General features: G+C 41.8%; 2 protein-coding genes across 3 annotated transcripts; one reads left to right on the top strand and one right to left on the bottom strand.

The window, feature by feature from the left end:
* Nucleotides 1-50: 50 nt before the first annotated feature.
* On the top strand, nucleotides 51-19284 carry LOC119744922 (synaptotagmin-6-like). Of its 2 annotated transcripts, none has more exons than XM_038221125.1 (7): nucleotides 51-501; nucleotides 4103-4265; nucleotides 5830-6008; nucleotides 12826-13105; nucleotides 16240-16481; nucleotides 17112-17211; nucleotides 17743-19284. In XM_038221125.1, exons 2-7 carry the CDS (start codon nucleotides 4136-4138, stop codon nucleotides 18153-18155), a joined length of 1344 nt encoding a protein of 447 aa, XP_038077053.1. In that variant the 5' UTR covers nucleotides 51-501; nucleotides 4103-4135; the 3' UTR covers nucleotides 18156-19284. The 2 variants fall into 2 exon arrangements, with proteins under 2 accessions (XP_038077053.1, XP_038077052.1); XM_038221124.1 differs by having other exon boundaries at nucleotides 4085-4265.
* LOC119744924 (TLC domain-containing protein 2-like) lies at nucleotides 8451-11930 on the bottom strand. The gene is made up of 4 exons (XM_038221127.1): nucleotides 11627-11930; nucleotides 10919-11001; nucleotides 9913-9995; nucleotides 8451-8866 (listed from the first exon to the last, which is right to left on the bottom strand). Exons 1-4 carry the CDS (start codon nucleotides 11812-11814, stop codon nucleotides 8480-8482), a joined length of 741 nt encoding a protein of 246 aa, XP_038077055.1. The 5' UTR covers nucleotides 11815-11930; the 3' UTR covers nucleotides 8451-8479.
* Nucleotides 19285-20293: the final 1009 nt, after the last annotated feature.

Below are 20293 nucleotides of genomic sequence, written 5' to 3'. Positions count from 1 at the left end.
CCCCCCCCCTCCTCCCCGTTATCTGCGCGCGCAAACTCTTTGCAAATTTGTATTAAGCATCCACATTTCAGTACCATATGTTCATCTTTCTCCAGGGTTTTGACATTCACAACCGAGGTTGCGACAACCAGTATCGGCCATTATATTTGACAGTCTGCACGAACAGTGTACTCATTGTTATTGCCATTCCATACCGTTGCACTATGGCTGCTGCATAAAACTGTGAATTCTATCGCACTGCACGCAGCGCACAACAGAAAAAAACACAAGCAGTTTAGTGTCTTATGCGTGCGGCGTATAATTTATAGGTCTGCTCCACTGAATGTGACAGGAGTTACTGTTGTGTTATTTTTCTGTGTTCGGGGGACTCTAAAAAATAGTATGCCATTTCTCCACCATGGATGTCGGTTCTATATGTTCTAGCGGTTTCCTGTCGGCTGCAGACGACGAATCACCATGTGTCGAGCGGTGATATTCTTCCAAGGAAAACAGCTTTAAAAGGTAGGAGACTTTTTTGTAATTAGCGGTCGAAGTGAGCTCTCCCGGATATATTTTGTTCAATTTCATTCTGTAATTTGTACTGGGATACTTGGGAAGTTTACGTAAAGCATATGCTACACGCAAAGAGAAATTTTAAGTGAGCATCAGCGACGCATCCCCACACACAAAAACTACAAAATTCAACTCGGCCTTGTTAATTAGCCTTTAATTCAGCATTTTGTTAATTTGGTCGAGTTTCTGTAATTTCCATGCTCAATATATGGCATATTTCATTAGTGTCAGTGCCCAATGCATGTACACGGCGCTATGAAATGAAGTAGAAACCCACACCACCTGTTGGTTGTCGGGGCCCCGTCATGCGTGGAACGAAAAGTCGAAATGAAAATGACAACCTTTTTGGCTATAATTACAACAGACTATTATTATTTTGCCAGACACAATTACCGTACGCTTGTGCTTGTTATATATTTGTCTCCTGAAATTTCCAGTCAATGGTGGTTTTATATTACAGCATGGTAAGTATTAGTATACAATGTGAAAACGAATTGCCTAATAATGTAGAATTTCTTCAATTATTCGCAGTTAACACTCTAGAGAAAGTCAGTTACAACGAAGGACGGTAACAGATATGTATAAAAGCGATTCATTGAATAAAATGAAAATCTCAAAATTTGCAGTTATATCTGAAAATGCTATAGCTGCACACTGACAGAAAGTGTCAATTAAAACGCTGTAGCTTTATCACAATATAGGTCTGTTACTCAAGTACACGTGGTCACTCTTCTAGACGAAAAATAAATCTCTCAAAGAGTCAGTTTTCGAAATGTTCTCAACCGAATGATCATCAGCACCCAGAGTTGTACGACTCGTGACTCGGACTCAGACTCGAGTCCGACGCGAGTCCCATTTTTTTACTCGGACTCGGAGTCCGAGTCCGAGTCACGATGACAAATACCTCGGACTACGACTGGGGCTCAAGCCCACGGACTCGGACTTGGACTTGGACTTGGACTCGACCCGCGTGATTCGGGACTCGACCAAAATTATCACCGATCACTTATTTTTTTTCAACAATTTATAATTGTAAATTGTTTTGAAGACAATCTTTTCCTGAGCAAGCGATACAGCCAGTGCGTCGCAGAAGAAACGCATCAAAATTGATTTCCAATAGCTATGACTCGGACTCGGACTCGACCTGCATGACTCGGGACTCGGACTCGACTCGGGAGAGGTCACAAGTCTGTAAGCATCTCCCTTACGTGGCAAATGTAAATAAACAATATTTTTTCAAACCGTGGTTTCGTCTCAGATTCGGTGTTCCCTCTACCCCCACACCTGTTTGTTTGAACAAAACGGAAAGACTCCGATCTTGAACTCCATATAGTATGGATCCAAGACCTGCAGAAACAAAAAATGAACCCATAAGTTTCAGACCTGAAATCAGGATGTCAGATCCCGAACTGGAAAACGGTGGCTAATTCAATCGAGATCTAGTTAAGAAATTGCCAAAACAAATTTGCGTGAAATTCAAACTCAACACTGATGCTGTTTCTTCCGGTTCTGTAATTGGGGACCGAAAACCAATATTACCGTTCAAGGAAAAGAAAATATACCTTAGTCAACTATTACCTAGCTGTCTATTCCTGTATACCCGGCCTACAGAAGCTATTTCATAATATCCCGAAAGTGATAATTATTCTGAATGAGATTAATCATTCGGGATACGGGCATAGAATTTTGCACTCTGTGGATTAAGTGCCGACACACGGAAATTTCATTAAACTCATCCCTGTCGATGACGTAATCGTCTGATTAAAGATTTTATTGTCTTTCCTCTTCAACAATTGGATTTTTGTTTTAAAAAAAATGAATATATAGATGTTTTTATTTTGACAAGTTTTTCTTCTTCATTTTTTTTTGGCATTCTGCAACCCTCCAAAAACGCTTTTTTTCTGGGTTGCTTTCGTGTTTCTAACGCAAAAAGCAAATTATTTGAAATGTATGAAGTAATTATTTCAAAAATGAATAACATTCGTATTGCTAGTAAAAAATAATAAAATATCAAGTTAAAAAAACAAAATGTTTTCGCGTTCAAACTCAAAAATAGCACGGCATGTCATTTAACAATCGCCATTTTATATTTGCACAGATCGAGGTCCGTCATTTTGCTGTCATCGACCATAAAATTTGATAACACTGTCAGAGCTGATAAATAATCCATTAGCGGCGCCTCCCTGTCTCATCAGTTAATATATTCACACCTTTTGCCAGGGAAAACAACACGAAGGCCAAAATATGAACATATGCCGCATAGATATTGAGCCATGTTTCGAAATTGGATGCTGTAATAGAGAGTAACTTTTGTTCCTTTCAACCCGAGACCTTTGAAATAGGATAAGTAAACAATTGAAAACACACAATTTGCGGGCATTTCAGGCCGTAATGTCCCTTTAAGACGAATTGCCTTTGATACTCATATTCAACTATAATAGTCGGTGGAATCTAAGGTCAAAGTCGAACTTCGCCTCTTGCAAAAACTTTTGGACAAAACTGGAATCAACCCTTTTTTTTTCAAGAGAACGGGAGATTAAAATGAACGGTACTAAAGAGAAGGACCCCTTCCCCAAAAAGAAAAATAACACGCATTGTAAGCAAGTACCCAACCTTAATAGATTTTACATACGAATGTTTCAAATATATAATTTTTTTTGTAGAATAGCAAAATAATATGCCCCCGGATACTCATACTACAATTACATTTTATGAAAAACTGAACACCGTGACTTGTTAACGTTTATTCAAGCGTGACTAAATAACCCGTATTCTTTCGCGTCATAATTATTATTATTTCGACAGGACAAACGATAATTTTATGCCATATGCATTATGCGGGTTCGGGACATCCACACCAGACATCTGTTCTTTGGTTTTTTACACTATGCAAGAATTAATGCATATGTGGAAAAGACAAGACGAGGTTAATAAAGCTGGTCAGTCCGTCGGTCAGTCGGGGAGTCAGTCAGTCGGTCGGTCGGTCGGTCGGTCGGTCGGTCGGTCGGTCGGTCAATCAAAAAGACAATAGGCTACTTCAAACTTTAGGGGGGGAATCAGGTTGGCGTAGCGGCACTTTCCTCACCTTCCGACCCTGTGACCCGGGTTCGATTCCTGCCTGGGCCAATATGCGGATTGGGTTTTCAGTCCCAACTTGATTCCGTGGGTTTTCCTCAGAATATTCTTCATGGGGTTTTCCTACCGCACTGTAAAAAATAATGGGTAAAACACTGTTGGGCAATACAATTTTACCCAAAATTGGTTTGAAATTGCTCACTTTGGGTAAAAAAAATTTCCAGCAATTGGGAAAAAATTGCCCAAGAGTTTAACCTGTTGATATGTTGACCAACGTTGGTCTACATCAACCCATTTTGCCCAACATTTTGTTTACAGTGCGTCTAAAACTGTCATTGCTTCACATTGTCTTCCCTTTACTAGGCCCCATGGGAGATTCCACTGAATGGGCTACCGAATTAAAACATGAATTTATTAAAAATCGATTTCCTCCAAACACCCTTTTTTTGTGTTATAGGCTGTTTTGCCATCGAAGGTCTGCAGTGACGAGAGGTAATCCATAGCCGCCATGTCCTGGGAGGACCTTCCGGAGTGGGCCAAGCTACTCATCTGCGCCTTGGTCGGAGCAGCACTGATGATCCTGATCCTCGTCGTGATGTGCCAGTGCCTCTGGTTCTGGAAGAAAGTGAAAAAGAAAGGTACATTATGAAAATGAGGTTCTATTGTACTGCTAACAAAATGCTGTGAAGGACCTATGGTGACCGTGACACTACATGTCATGATGTCTTGTTGTTAGTTATGTGTGGGTTATAGAACCAGTCACATTGTTCGTCATTGGGTTTGGCGTCCAAACATAATATGGACGAACTTGAACTGTTATACATGTGTTAAAGTAGCAGGGCACTAAATACAGTCGACTCTTGTTAGTACAAACTCTGTCAATACATAATTCTGGTTATTACAAATATAAAGCCTTGGTCCCGACTGTGCATTAATGTGCACAATGAATGGGACTGATGTTCCTCTTAATTAATACAAAATTCTGATATAACAAACAATTTGGCTAGGTCCGAACGAGTTTGTTATAACGAGACTCAACTGTATATCTCATTTATTTTTCTCATGAACATTTAATCTTGATAACTGTGCTTAAGTTAATGTAACTGTATCACTAAATAAACGTCATAATTCAAACCCAAACCAGCACTTACCAGCAGTCTGGGTTGCTCCGCTGCAGGAGGGTTTTGCCTCCTCTGGATGTAACCCCCATTTGTACTATTTAATTTTATTGGTTTATATTTTTAAGTTCTTGTAAGTTCTCATTGTATTTTTGTTGTACAAATGGAAATAAACAAGCAAATAAACAAACAAGACTAGTCAAATCCCAAATTTCACAAAAGATTTTTGTGTCACACAGTGTCACCATTATTATGTTAAGTTAAATCCCACGAACACGAAGGAAACATGGATTTGCTTAATATGAAGAAAAGGGGAGATAAAAAGGGGGAAGAGCGTCCCTTGCGTCAAACAAGGTCCACAAACCTCGAAACATTTGCCAATGTTTCCAGGTCAAAATGACACTTTTGCCAAAGTTCCAGGGTCAAAATGACACTTTTGCCAAGCCTTCTACGTCAAAATGGCACATTTGCCAAGAATTTCCAGGTCCGCCAAATGATACATTTACCAAGGTTTTCAAGTCAAAATGACACTTTGGCCTAGGTTTCGAGGTCAAAATGACCCAGAAAATGAGTAAGAAAAGTGCCATTTTGTGACCAGGGACGTCTTATTTTGCTCTGGTAGGAGCTTCTACATGTCATTTGGTGGTCGGTCGCTCTGTTCACGGAAAATTGACCAAAATAAGGCCCCATAGGTTTCTCACAAAATATAACTGCCAAATTTGAATTTTCAAAAAAAAAGCAAACAAATAAAATTAAGTATTAACCATTTCTTTTGTAATAATTGGGAAAGATGTGTATGAAACGTTTGTAAATGGAGGCAAAATATGTGCAGTAATGTTATAGTCATGTGGTATTTATCACAAATCGCTATATAGGTGTACGTCTAAAGTATGTGTTCCATAATGTGGCATCGGCGTCGCACTTTTGGGCGTCACCTTTATTCAGCTCTGGCAGGGATCATTTTGATAGATTTCATGCAAGACTTTCATGCCAGACGTGATGTAGAACCAATCATTAAGCAATGTTACTGGCTTCCTTGATCCTCGTCATCAAGAAATTATTTTCCCCTGATTTTCTGTGCCAGAATTTCGGCGGGCCGAATCTCCAGACGCCAGCGACAAAGAGCTGACGGACATTGCTCCCCATCGCCATCTGCCGAAGAAGAAACCCCCGTCGGCGGAGACGAAGAAATGGGAGACGCAGAGCATGAGGAGCCGCACGTCACTGTCTTCCAGCGCATCCGAGGGATACGGCAGTATGAAGGTTGGTCAAGTCTAAGAAGTCCTTGATTAGATTAAACCGGATCCTTTTCCCGAGTCCAACATGTCACTTTTCCGGGTCCAACATGTCACTTTTCCGGATCCAAAATGTCAACTTTCCGGGTAAAAAAAATTTGATTTTCAGCGTCAAAAGGACACTTTTGCCAAGATGCCAGATGCGCTGCTCATGATACAAAATGTATCTGTTCTGTTTGTTTTGGGGTTTTTTACAGACCTATTTAATACATTTTGGACTTTTTGAAAGTTAAAAGATGGCCTGAAAATTGGCATTTTTTTATATTTTTTTTTTTTTTTGGTTTCTCGCCACAAAAATCTTGGGAATGATTAATGGCCCATCCCCTCTGGTAAAACAGTAGGCTGTAGCTTCTCCCATCCCGGATTTACGCCCATGATAGTTAGTTACGGTTTACTGTTCGGTATTCCGAGGAATTATTTACAGTTTTTGTAATCAGATAAATCGGGAACTCTTCAGAAAAGATGGTTGAGGTGTTACGAAACAAAGTTTGCCACTTCTAGTTGAGTGGTTAAACTAAAATTCTTTGATGAATGGACCGATCCGGTAAGCTCCGCCCACTGCGCACGTGGGCACTTAACACGTGCTCCTTTCCAATGCCATTATGTGCATTTTCTAGCCGCGCGCATCATACGTGCGCGTGCACGCATGTCAGACGTTTTGTGCACGCATGTCGAACATAAATCACGGCTGTGATTGGTCGGAACACCATGGGGCGGGGCTTGTATTGGATCAGTCCACTATGGGTCACCTCGAGAGGGTAATTTTTCTCTCCCGACCGCTAGCGCCGAGTATCAGAAAATGTTCTACTTCTAACACAATGACGATTTCAGCGGAAACAAATGGTAGAAATAATATTCTTTATTAATGAGTTCTTTTAACAGGATGCAGATTTTTTTTTAATTATTCGTCCCTTGTTTAATTCCTCCATTTTTTTTAAATATCTGCCAATGAAAAATATTTCGTCAAGAATTAATATTAACGAAGTGGGAACTTCCCTCAAAAGATGTTTAAGATAACAAAACGCCATAAAAAAGGTGCATATGAAAAGGTAATCCACAAATTATGGGTTAGTATGTGAAAACTACTGTACGTATTTGAACATGCTCGAGTGTTACATATTATCTTAATTAAAGGTAGTTTTAGCATGTTTCCATGGATACCACACTTGCACCCATGCAGTCAAGGATGACGACTAAATATACCATTAATTTCAAAATACATGTAGAAGCAATGAAAACACTTTTGCTAAGTTAGTCTTGTTTAGCAGTTACACGCAGAGCTATCCAAACAACGCGCATGTATTAGTGGTCCCTGTTGGCCTCCCCTTTTAACACGTTCCCCCCGAAAATCAGTAGACCTAGTCATAATGACGTCACACTGTGTTTACATGTACGCTTTCCTATGGGAGCCAGGTGGGGGCGAGAGCCAACAGTGCATAACATAAGAAAGCACACATGTAAACAATAGGCCCTATAATTATACGTCATGTCATTGTGATACAGGTTCTCAGACTTTATGCGTAAAGCCCGCCCGGTTCATACTCGGCACGAAAGCGAAAGCGAACGCGAATTTGTGACGTCATGGCAAGCATTCGCGCTGCGAATTCGTAAAAGTTGAACATATTTCAACTCGGGCGAATTTCGCAGCGAATGTTTCATGACGTCAAATTCGCTTCGCATTCGCATGAAGTATGAACCGGGCTAAGCCCGGTTCATACTCGGCACGAAAGCGAAAGCGAACGCGAATTTGTGACGTCATGGCAAGTATTCGCGCTGCGAATTCGTAAAAGTTGAACATACTTCAACTCGGGCGAATTTCGCAGCGAATGTTTCGCATGAAGTATGAACCGGGCTTTAGTGTAGCCTTTCAAGTACATCAGTGGATGTTCTTTGTCAGTGAATGGAGTAACAATGAATGCACAAATGGTTTACTCGGGCCTATAACCTACATCATTGCCCTCGGACCCCGCCTTAAGGTTGCAGACCAGTAAATCGGTCCGAAATTGCCTACGCCGGCCAAACCACGATTTGCATGCCCTCAAAATCTTCAGTATTTGAGCATACTGTGGGCCATGAACTTGAGGGTTTGTAAAAAATATGGGTGGAAGCCGTGCACAGGACTGTGAGCTTGTAGTTCCGTTCAATTTGGATGAAATTGGGGCCCTTAAAGCGCTCTATTTTGCAATGGAGTGTAGGCATTGTTTTTCAACATGGTGATGGGCTTCAGGACTATTTTCAGGGGTGATCATCTTCGGATGGAAATTTCTCCTAAAAGTCATCAGTTAACCCCCCTGAAAAGAAAATGAAAGATGGTGAAATAAGCTTTAATTTGATGTGTGTCTCGAACACCTTGGAGAGTTGTGAATATTTTTCCCAAATTTCTGAAGTGTGAGCATTTACCATTGGGGTCTATGGAAGTTTATTGCGGACGCCTTACGTCTAGTTTTCCATAATGAAGTCAACTTTGTTGGTTCTGGTGCTCAGAAAATCGCTGCGGATCAATCGCGTAATCATCGTGCAGTTGATGACCAGAACCGCCAGGGTCAGCAGTGGAAGGGCCACAGCCAGCATGACCGGCATCTCCGGCTGCATCCGGAAAAACGATAGGTAGCAGACGTAGGCGACGGGGACCAGACGACACGAGACGCCGGTCACGATGGTGAAGAGTTTGTGCACGCGGTAGACTGGGGAGCTTTTGGAGAATCCATGGATCAGCAGGAGCTGACGAGAGTGGAGAAAGATGGCGCTGACTTCGGTTAACAGTGAGATGATGCAGGAGCCGATTTCCAGGCGTTCCCTACACAGCATGTAGAACAAAAAAGCGACCTGGAAAGCACACGGGAAAGATTTAGACACTGACAGAATGCACCATGAGGCAGCACAGAGGTCTGGCCCATGCAGCAAAGTCGCAAGAAAGACTGTTTCACCAGATGTATTGGCCTTGAAAACAAGAAATACCTACAGTATAATAAGAAATATTAACACGAACAATATTGTTAAATGTTTTGGCTGGTGCCCATTTATGTCGACTTCCTTGACTCGGAATAAAAATAGCCTCCCATGATGATCAATGGATCGATCTTTTTTTCACGGCTTCGCCTCGAGAAAACTCAATGGATCATCTCGGGATCAACTCGAAGCAATGTTTGTAATTTAGTAAGAACACAATATATTGGTAAGAAAACAAACTTGTAAAGGACACAATCGTTTGGTAAGAACACAATATTTTGGTAAAAAGAACATCATTTGGTACTTTTGGTACTATACGCAATCGTTTGTTAAAAACAATCTTTTGGTAAGAACTCAATCTTTTGGTAAGAACACAATCTTTGGTAAAAACACAATCTTTTGGTAAGAACACAATCTTTTGGTAAGAACACAATCGTTTGGTATTCTACACAGTCGTTGTTAAAAACACAATCTTTTTGTTGTAAAAACAGAATCCTTTGGTAAAAACAGTATCACTTAATTGATAAGAACACAAATCTTTCGGAAAGAACACAATCATTTGTTAAAAACAAATCTTTTGGTAAGAACGCAAATCTTTTGATAAGTACACAAATCTTATGGGAAGAACTCATCTTTTGGTAAGAACACAAATTGTTTGGTAGGAACACAAATCTTTTGGTAAGAACACAAATCTTTTGGTAAGAACACAAATCTTTCAGTAAGAACACAATCATTTGGTAAGTAGACAAATCTGTTGGTAAAAACACAAATATTTTGGTAAGTACGCGAATCTTTTGGTGAGAACACACCTTTTTATAGAACACAATCGTTTATACTCTCTTAATTTTCTTACCAAAAGAGTTAAGCCGTACGTACTTTTTTCTATTCACTTGACTAACCTTCGCGCCTTACAGTATACTTACAATAATATGATGAAGGAGAACAGTCCACTTCTTGACCAAACCCGTATGGATCACTATGTCCCATGTGTCGTAGACTAGATACCCTGATATCAACGAGAGAAAATACAAGAATGGGAGACTTCTGAGGCGCTTAATGGCAGCAAACACGCCGATCCTTTTCAGTAGTTTGCGTCATATTTAAAGGTATAGTCCATCATTTGTAATTTGTGCATTTTGTTCGCTTGAAGCAACAAAAGTGCTCAAAATCTAAAGAAGGGTACTGAACAACTAACCGGAAGTTTCAGCTCAGCTTCAGCTGTATATTCGGAGAAAGACAGCATTCTAGGATCTCAATTTCAAATCAAAAGTTGCTGAATCATGTTTCGAATTCTATCCTGCCACCTTTGTTTCGCTCGTACCCCCCGCCCTGCAAACAGGACGCTGGGATACTCTGAAGAATTCACGCTCTGATTGGTTGGATTCTGCGTGACCAGTGACCTGCGCGTCATCAAGGTCATGACTCTGCAAGGTTTGAAACGGCCTGATTCATTACTCTCTTATTCCAGTTTAGAGATGTTTTTTTCTCGTTGAAAAGTGTAATAATGTAGGAAATTCTGTAAAACTTATCTGTGTTCAGTGTGTTGTAAATTTACAATTCCCGTCACTTGCTAAAGCTCCGTTTCGAATCACGAATGGTCGGATTGCATTATGCGACGCTCAACATTTTGTCCACATGGTCCGCAATGAAACAGAAATCACATCCGGTATGGAACGTGTGCATTTCTACGGGAGTTTTTGGATAGCATTTACGCACATTGTTGAACTGCGGTTTTGAACAGCTGCAGCCAGATGCTTTATACATAGGTCATAGGCCACTTCCTTCACAAAATTCTGTGAAGCTCATCAGAGTATCCCAGCGTCCTGTTTGCAGGGCGGTGGGTACGAGCGAACCACCTTTGTTCGGTCAGCGCGACGATGTCACGTCACGCATGGGTTAGTGGGGTCATCCACAGGTCGTCCAACTTACCGGAGATAATTGACAGGCATGCCTCCGCCAGCACACTGTAGTACGTTTGAGGCTCATGCCACGACTCCGGATGAACAAACAAACTGAAAAGAAACCAACCCAATACAGTTAACCTCTATACCATATTGCTTGTATTAGGCTGACATATTCAGAGTCCAGTTTGTACGTACGTATACGTGTAGGCACTTACAATGTGGTTTGTAAATTGTACATGTACAATGTAAATAGGCAGACAGATATACCTAATGAATGTATAATGAAAAAGCTAAAAAAAAATTACGGTCCTTGAAATAACTAAATGATAATGACTACCTAGCACCTATCTCGTTTCAAACCACCTTAAATTATATAATTACACCATATAATGGGTTAAATTACCTTCTCCCATTAAAAAAAACGTCAGTCATTCCAACATCTTCTTCGCCAGTGTGCTGGGTCTCGTGAACATGTCCAGGAAAGATTCCCATATCTGGCCATCAATTATTGTCACCCTGTGCACAAACCCATATTATCACTTTCTGATGGCTGATATAGGTCACTATAGGGAAAAGTTAGTGATGGCCAGATATGGGAATCTTTCCCATGTCCAATCTTCAGTTTTGAAACCATGAGGGTTAGTATGTTAACTTTGACAGCACTGAACCTTTCACAAGTTCTTTCTTCACCGATGCTCCATTGAGAAAAAACTCCAACAAGTTTGGTCCATACCAGTACACTACGAGGGCAGACACGACAACACCATTGAAGCATGAGGTAGCGGCGTTCCTCCATCTATGCCGGTCGGTGCTGGCATATTTCCCGGGCGGTAGCGGCACGTAGCCAAGATCCAGGGCCGAGTTGAAACACTGGAACCCGGCGGAGGAGACTACAGCCAAGGGGATGAAGAAACTGGACATGACTGGAACTTACGAATCACGGAATTTGTGCCAAAAGTAGAGGCTTAGAGTCTATGTGTAACTGACTCGCGCCACCGTGGGATCCGGAATACGTAAGGTTCAAGGTGACCGTAAGGTTATGCCCAAATTCCGCTAAATACACTTCAAAAATCTGTCAGATTTATCAAAAATCTGCCAAATTCCCCACAATCACTCGAAATACACTATAAACACTAAAAATCACATGCAGATGTTGTAGCATTGCCTTAATTAAGGTTCAAATTACATAAATAAACAATCTATAGTCACATAATGATGTCATGAAATTGCGTAGATGTCAGGCAAAATGCGGTTGCTTCACGACGAAGATCCGGTTCCGAGTGAATCTCAGCAACTTAGACCGGGCAACCTGTCCCATTATGCAAGGGTTTGCTTGAAAAGATTGAAGCTTTTTTAAACAAATGTACCTTTTTTTCAAATCTGCTATGTTTTATCTGTCAAATAACCATTTTTGCAGAATTCTGCCAGAAATCTGTCAAAAAAATCCATTCTGTCAAATTTTCTGTCAAACTCGTTTTTAACGAAAAAGTCTGTCAAATTTAGCCGAAATTCGGCTAAAACGGTCACCCTGGTTAGGTTTATTGGCCCCTGTGGGTGCGTTCGATTAGCTTCCCCGTGTATACACGGGGTTTACACTCGAAACCACGAAATGAGGTAAATCGAACGCTGTGGTGTATTCGCGTGGCATTCTGGGGAAATTAAGGTAGCTAATCGAACGTGGTATAGCTAATCGAACGCTCTCGTGTAAGTTTTACTTACATCATCACGTAAGGGCAGCGGAACCGGTGGGGGTGGGGGTAGGGCGAGGTGGGGGATGATCCCTCCTCCTCCCCTCCCCTCCCCCCCCCCCCCCCCCCCCCCCACACACACACCCACCCACGAACCAATAGTTAAACATCTTCCACTTGACTCTGATTGACGTCATGTTGAACAAGAATGATTAATTTAGGTTTCTGCCCCTTTTCTCTTCAGGGATTCCGGCATCAGCCATCACGGAAGCGGGAATCGAAGCGCTCCGCCTCTCAATCGTCCGCCGACCTGCCACCGTTGGACGAAATCCAGTTCCTGCAGGTGCACGAGATCATCCCGGAACCCGGAACCCTCGGCGCCGTCACGTTCTCGTTGTCCCACGAGAAAGAGGGAGAAAAGCTGAGAATCGGCGTGATTTCAGCCCGCGACTTGAAAGCGAGGCCTTTTGTTGGCGGGGCGCCGAACCCGTACGTCAACATCAGCCTGTTCAAAAGTGGCTCAGGTATTGCGGAAGCTTTAATTTTTGTCGATCTGCTTCTTTTGTTTCAGGGTCATGCTCTTATAAAAAGCCCATGCAATGTATTTTGTAATGCAATCCTGAAAATGCACCTTCATGTCCCATTTTTGTTTTACCGTTTTCAAGGGTATTTTGGTGCCTTGTTTCCTTTTATGCTAATGCAAATGTACATATTCATGAGCAAAACTGTGAAGTTATTCAGGACAGAAACCTCAATGTAACAGCTATTTCAGCACAAAAAGTTGCTAGAGTTTTGAATATTTTGCTGCATTGTTGGAGGTCTCGAGGCCGGCCTCGGCCTCGAGGCCGATTTTCATGGCCTCGGCCTCGGCCTTGGCCTCGGAGGTGCAAGGCCTCGGCCTTGGCCTCGGCCTCGGAGCCTTCCGGCCTCGGCGAATCGGTCGAGGCCGGCTCGAGGCCGCCCATTTTGATGTGTTTTCTATTTTAATTAATTATATTTTTTTACCGTTTCAAACTCTCGAGATTCTGCCACAGTGGGTTCCGTGAAACGAACGCATAAACAATGTACGCCCGAAATGAACTGGAAATGGTTGCATTGAACGTACTCACGTACGTAGCATCTTCGCCTAATCTGCGTTTCAGCTTTCCACGTGCGTGCAAGCGTTATAACTGTTACCGCGTGCCAGACTACATAAGTCTGGCACCAATCCCATTTGCGTACAATAACATGTGGTAGCAGACTAGTCTGGTTGCAGTGTTGTACAAAATTTTCTCGTTTCGCCTCTGTACCCCGACCTTTAAAAATGATTTGCGGCAAGGTGCGGCAAGCTTAATCATTTCTTTTTATAGGCCACTGTTTCAGTAAAAGTCTGAACTTTCTGGGTACGATCGAGTGTACTAGTCCGTACCGGGTTTTTTTTCATAAAGATATGATAAAAACAGTTACGATTTATCAAGTAGATTTTATTTTTACACCGTGATTTAAAGGGAATATACATCATTTGCTTTTGCTGTAATTTTCAGAAATGGATGGAATTGGGGGGTTGGAAATATATAGCAAATATAGTTACACTGACTTTTTTGAGGTTTTGGGTTCGAAAATGCTATAAAAACCAAGAAAAACAATCATTTTCCTGTAGTCTGGTTCCCTGACTCCATTTAAGAAGAAACAGAGCAGTTTACATATATTGGAGAATTGTAAGGTCAGGGAATCAGTCTAGCTGGCTTGTACCCGTTCATAGGTGTGTAATCGATTGCAAACAAGTGCGATGGTCAACTGGGGCCAGTATTTGAAACAAAGCCAGTTTTTTCCAACGCTGATCGGCCGATCAGCGTTGGAAATTGATACAAAAATACCACTTTTCTTGAAAATGACAGTATACTAGGTGCCATGATTTTACAGGATGCTTTACACTGTCATTCACTAACAGTCCAGCAAGGTATTTCAAAATGATTTGGTAGTTTTAGTTTTTGATGTTTGCAAATGTTGTATTTTCCCTTTAAATGAAAGTTCCGTCTCACACGGTAATGTTTGGCGCAAATGGTCGATTTGGAAAGCGTGATTTTAGAATTCGTTTTTCCATCCAAATGAATGCAAAGTTCTGAATGAATGTTTTAATAATAGGAGTCAGTATTCCTCGTGGTACCAGGATACTTTTTTTGTATTTTTAGAGCCACGTTGATACTTATTACATGTATAAGCACGGTTTGAAATTGACTAATTTTGCGTGGTTACAGATATACGGCCAAAACCTCTGGACTCCCTAGGCTCTTGCCATGATCTTAAAATTCTTCGAAGCCATTGGATTCAAATCGGATGATCCGAGAATTCGTGGTCATTTTGATGAACTGAGTGATATCATGCACGCATGTTCCGTGCTGCCGTGTTGTTTGGAGCGGGATTAGCCATTGCCAGACTTTGTCTGGCACCGCGGTATTAACAGTGATAATGCGTGGACACTAATTATCCCGTTGTGTGGACCGGGATTGGAACTATGCTTTGCCCGTGCGTAACGGCGGGCCGTCTGGCACTGTCTGGTTGCATCGCGGTGTTTGCTCGGCGCGCGTCTGGACAGGGCGAGGGTCGGGGGGGGGTCGTAACTTTTTGGTTATGAGTGGTAAAAACCTGAATCAAAAATCAAGTTGTTGTTTATTTAATGGGGATTCCTATGATATTAAGCATTTTGATAGGTTTGAAAATAAGATTTATAAAACATGCTAAAAGTAAATGATGTAAATCTTACAGAATAGAAACTCAAAATTTGGCCATTTAAATTGTTGTATCTCCAAAGGGCAAACACCTATGAGCCTGATTCAAACGCCATTGATCTTGTTGTGTAATTTGCTTTCAGTGATACAAAACTTGAGATTTCTTTCTTTAAAAGATAAAATTCGCCGGACTCCCTACAAGAGGAAACCCATTGCAAGCTGTAAATTTGTAAGCCAGGCACTCCAAAACTCAGTGAATTCAGCTAAAAAGATGTTAAAACTCCAACAAAATCTTAGCCTTGTTTTAGTGTTTTATATTTTATTGCGTGTTTTCATAGCTGGCCTCGGCCTCGGCCTTGGCCTCGGAAGTGGTGGCCTCGGCCTTGGCATTGGCCTCGCGGTTGTGGCCTCGGCCTCGGCCTTGGCCTCGGAGGTTGTGGCCTCGGCCTTGGCCTCGGCCTCGGAGGTTGTGGCCTCGACTACAACACTGTTTTGCTGTCACCCGAACAAGATCACCTCTAAAAGTAGTCCTGAAGTTCATCGCCATTTTGAAAAATGATGCCTGCGCTCCATTGCAAATAAGAGCAATTTTAGGGCCCAATTTCACCCGAATTTCACAGAAATACGAGCTCGCAGTCCTGTTCACGGCTTCCACCTTCCTTTTTTCATGGCCCACAAAATGCAAAAAAAAATAATTGAGGACATGCAAATCGTGATTTGGCTGGCGTAGGCAATTTCAGACCTATTTACTGTCCTACAAACTACCAAGTGCGGCTGACACGCACTGTTTATAGTCTCTTTTCAATCGTCAAAAGTTAAGGTGAACATTGTAATATGTAAAGAGGCATATATCCTACAAATCTGCAAACGCATCCACCTCTAGCTACAACGATAAATTAAAAAATATATAATACATGTAGTTGAAAATAATTTCTCCATTACCCATGCAGAGAAACCGGAGTTCAAATCCAAGACCAAAATTCATTCGAAGACCAACAGTCCGCAGTTTGACCAGGCGTTTGAGACAGCAGTAAAAACTTCAAGTTTGTCGAGACACACATTACGACTCGTCGTCTGCGATCATCACAGACTCGGGCAGAGTGAAATCTTGGGGGAGGCGGAGTTTAGATTGAAGGGAGTGGACTGGAGTACGGGAATTGAGGAGGAATTGTCACTGGAACCGAGCACGCAGGTTATTTTCTAGCTGTAAAAATAAGTTTGAAATCGTTCACATTATTTTTTTTCTTTTAAATCGAAAGAAACGACAAAATAATGGGAAAAACTTACCGTGATATGTATTTTAAGCATCAGTGTATAAAAACTGGATTAAACAAGAGATGACGCTCCCCCTCTCACAACAAAAGTTTTCTGATGAGACAGGCATTTTGGAACTTTGGGCAAATTTCAAAATTAAAAGTGGAATAGGCCTATGTTGACGAGGTTTTCGACAAATTCTATATTAATGTTTACCCTGACGTATATTCAACTTGTCATAGTGTTCTTTTTTACTACATAAAACTGCGCATTGCCTCATTAAAAATTATCGTCGTATATTTTTAGAACTTGCAATTGTGATAAATTCTGGAATTTGATGGGTTTTTTTCAGTTGGTTGGCTTATACCATATAGCAACACAGAACCACGCAAAACGCAGTGGCTCGATGAACTCTCGTACGAACACGCAAAATCCTGAGGACTCGAACGAGATTTTTTTTTTTTTTATTTCATGAAGACAGTCCAACTGTTTGCAAAGTCTGCATCATTGGACAACGCCATGTTTTTTAACAAGCTACCGAAGCACACTATTTCGTTATTTTTGATAGATTCCGTACGGTGAGCTACTAGTGTCTCTGAGTTACCTACCGACATCTGAAAGGTTGTACATCACTGTGCTACGAGCAACCGGTTTCAGCAACGTACACGGTATGTCAAGTCCAAAGCATTTTGTTCATAGTCAACAAGGCACAAGATATCTTCATATCACAATGTTGATATGAAGATGGTGGGCCTGGAGAAATACTCACTCAAGTTAGTGATGTCATCGGCAACTCGAGCCGCATAACGTCCTGCTTCATCCCGTACCAACTTAATGGTCCCTAATGGTGTGGCCCTCAGATAGGCCATAATTTGTTCGGCGCGATACGGGTTCCGGTCCCTGCATTATTATTATTCGAACTGCACATGTTTGTGAACCAGTCTACCTTTTGCCGCCTTCTTGCCTCTTGTTCGCTGGTGTGCAATGTACAGCTACACATCTCTCTTTAATAATTAAACATATATGCCTACATAGCTCAGGATAAACATGCACGCGAGAACCAGTTAAGTGTTTTCCACATGCCTTCGTTGTTTTCTTCGCAAAAAAAAAATATTAATTCGGCGGACAGTTGTACTTTAACCCTCAAAATTACGATTTGACAAAGTGTGTTTTATGTTTGTGTCTGTTTTTCCTACAAGAACCTTCCACCAAGGTGTCTCTTATCCTATCAGGCAAGAGCGCCCTCAGACGTCGAGTCTCCTCCAGTCAGCAGCGCACGGGTCTAGTCTTCCACGAGGCGCTCTTCTTTGAGACTCCCCGTGACAAACTGGAGCGGATCAGAATCCTCATAGTCGTCACGGCGGCTGCGGAGGAGGAGAAGGAGACTACGGAATCCGTCCAATCCCGTTCGCATGCCCCGCCGCCTGTTGTGGACGAACCCGACATTGATGGCGCCCTAGAACCACCTGCGCAAGCGCGGCGGGAAATCGGCCAGATTATCCTGGGGAAGAACTGTGCTCACAACGCGCATGCGCACTGGGAAGAGATGACCCTGATGCCGAGGGTACCAATCGCTCAGTGGTATCCGATATTCCAGGATATCATTGAGTGATGTGAACGAGAACTATACGGAACAATTACCCGTGTATAAAATTATATAAAGAAGAATTTATAAATTATATAAAATTGAGCTTCCAGACACTTTTCCTGTTTCTATTCTGGTGTTATTATTAACTATGCACAATCGAGTAAAACATATTTTCTTGCAAATTATCTTTATCGTTACTGTTATATTATGGTGCTAAGATGGTGTCGGATTGACCTACCTCAATCCTCTCAATATGTATTTATTTTTCAATTAGGCCTTCCTTTGGCGGAGCCAAGAGGAAAATAAAGGGCTCAACATTAACAGTGAAGCCCTAGGCTAGCTTCCTTTATTTTAGTTGGATGATCCCACCTTTTGTTTCTGTTATAATTGTGGTTGAAGGGTAGTAACCGACAGATAAGAATCATTGAGCATTTGGCGCCATCTTGGACTGATTAGGCCTGCCATTTAATTAGGCATATGAGGACAGAGATGAGGATGGCGAGCTGCGAGATGGCTGTGTAAGACCCTCCTGCGTGAGAAAAAGAGGAGTAAAGACCTGCAGTCTGTGGGTTTGATGAAGATAACAGATGAGATAAGGCAAGGCAGACTGACATGGTATGGACATGTAGCAAGAATGGAGGAAAGCCATTGGCTGAAGAAAGCATGGAACTTTGACATAGTCGGTCTGAGACCATGAGGCAGGCTACGGAAGACCTGGGATGAGACCCCGGCAGAAGACCTCAGACTGTCCGAACCTCGCCAATGTGGATGTCAGAAATCGGTGGAACGGGACCATTAAGGAAAGACAACGTCTCATCCCACAGCGTTGGAAAAGTGGACGTTGAATGATTGTCTTAATTTTGTTGAAAAACATCAAGCACGCAAATTTAGATCTGGATCTGCCCTGATCAAAAAGTATGGAAGGATTATGAAACGACATATATAGGGGGTGGATGGCCTCCGTAGGCCCCTCCCCTTGGTCCGGTTTAAGGCCTAAATAATTTAAGGCGTGCCTGTTATGGATTTTTTCGTGATTTATTTTGTTGTTTTGATTAAATCTGAGTCTAAAAGATATTTTCATATAAAAGAAATTTGTAGAGTGCAAGACAATGTTTTGCCGAAATAAAAGCTACTTGACTTATTTTACGATTAATTGCATAAATGTAACGTGTGCCCTGAAAAATAACAGGGCTGTTATTATTATTATTAGGGCCAAAAAAGTCTCCAGTTTCTGGTATGGAGCTTGCCCAAAAAGTGGTGCGGCGACGCAGCTTTTTTTTTTCTTCAAATGTCGGCTGAAGACTGCAAATTGTACCCGACTAAACTTAGTGCAAATATGGGAGTCCAAAGAGGCCGCATAAAGCTTATTCTCTATCGCAACCCCATCTAAAAACAAAATTGTGCAGCAGCAGGGTTCCAACTGAGTTTGCGGTTCAAGTTGAGACATCATTTTTCATTGGAAAAAAACTTTATCATATTGCCGACGCGCATGCATGCTACGGCGACGCGCGCGCCATATACCAGAAACCGGAGACTTTTTTTGGCCTGTATTAAAAAATTAGTATTTATTTTACATTCGATTTTATTTCTTTCTGATAATGAAACCAAGGATTCTTCAAAAGTGCCCTAGGCACTGTAGCTCACAAGCCTGAAGAAACCTGTAGAGAGGGGATCATAGTGAGCAGAAATTACGGTTTTGGAGGTGGGAGGAAACCCCAAACGAATATTCTGGGGTAATCCACGGAATCAGGAAGGGACTGAAAACCCAATCCACATGTGGTCCGGACATGAATCGAACCTCGGCCATCGCTATGTAGGCGAGGAAATTAACCACTGCTATGCGCCAACCTGATGTTTTGCATTTTCAATGCATATTATGCTTTAATTTCGGAGTCCACTTATCATCTGATATGTATGATTTTATGATTCTGATGCGCTCCTGATCCTAAATGCAGTCATCCTCCAACAGTGATCATAGCAAATTATACCTGCCCGACCATTAAAAACCATCGTTTGATGTCATAATGACAAATTACAAAGTACCAAGGTAACAGGGCCGGGACAGGAAAAATGTCACAGTTTGGACCCAAAATTTACAGAATGATCCATATCCATTGGTTCTCCTCCCGGTGCACCGAGAAGCTGATACACTTTACTGTCAA

The sequence above is a fragment of the Patiria miniata genome, unplaced genomic scaffold (genome assembly GCF_015706575.1).
Source record: "Patiria miniata isolate m_02_andy unplaced genomic scaffold, ASM1570657v1 HiC_scaffold_7, whole genome shotgun sequence".
Lineage (NCBI taxonomy): Eukaryota > Metazoa > Echinodermata > Asteroidea > Valvatida > Asterinidae > Patiria > Patiria miniata.
The sequence above is the reverse complement of the archived record's forward strand: the minus strand, read 5'-3'. Positions and strand labels throughout refer to the sequence as shown.

Excerpts from the sequence above, each read along its gene's own strand:
- LOC119744924 (XM_038221127.1), bottom strand. The coding sequence starts at position 11,814 with ATGTCCAGTTTCTTCATCCCCTTGGCTGTAGTCTCCTCCGCCGGGTTC. Across the intron at positions 9,996-10,918 it reads ATGCCTGTCAATTATCTCCG|GGTATCTAGTCTACGACACA; the intron begins GTAAGTTGGACG and ends CGTTGATATCAG. Across the intron at positions 8,867-9,912 it reads TTCTCCTTCATCATATTATT|GTCGCTTTTTTGTTCTACAT; the intron begins GTAAGTATACTG and ends TGTGCTTTCCAG.
- LOC119744922 (XM_038221125.1), top strand. The coding sequence starts at position 4,136 with ATGTCCTGGGAGGACCTTCCGGAGTGGGCCAAGCTACTCATCTGCGCC. Across the intron at positions 13,106-16,239 it reads CCTGTTCAAAAGTGGCTCAG|AGAAACCGGAGTTCAAATCC; the intron begins GTATTGCGGAAG and ends TTACCCATGCAG. Across the intron at positions 16,482-17,111 it reads CACTGGAACCGAGCACGCAG|ATTCCGTACGGTGAGCTACT; the intron begins GTTATTTTCTAG and ends TATTTTTGATAG.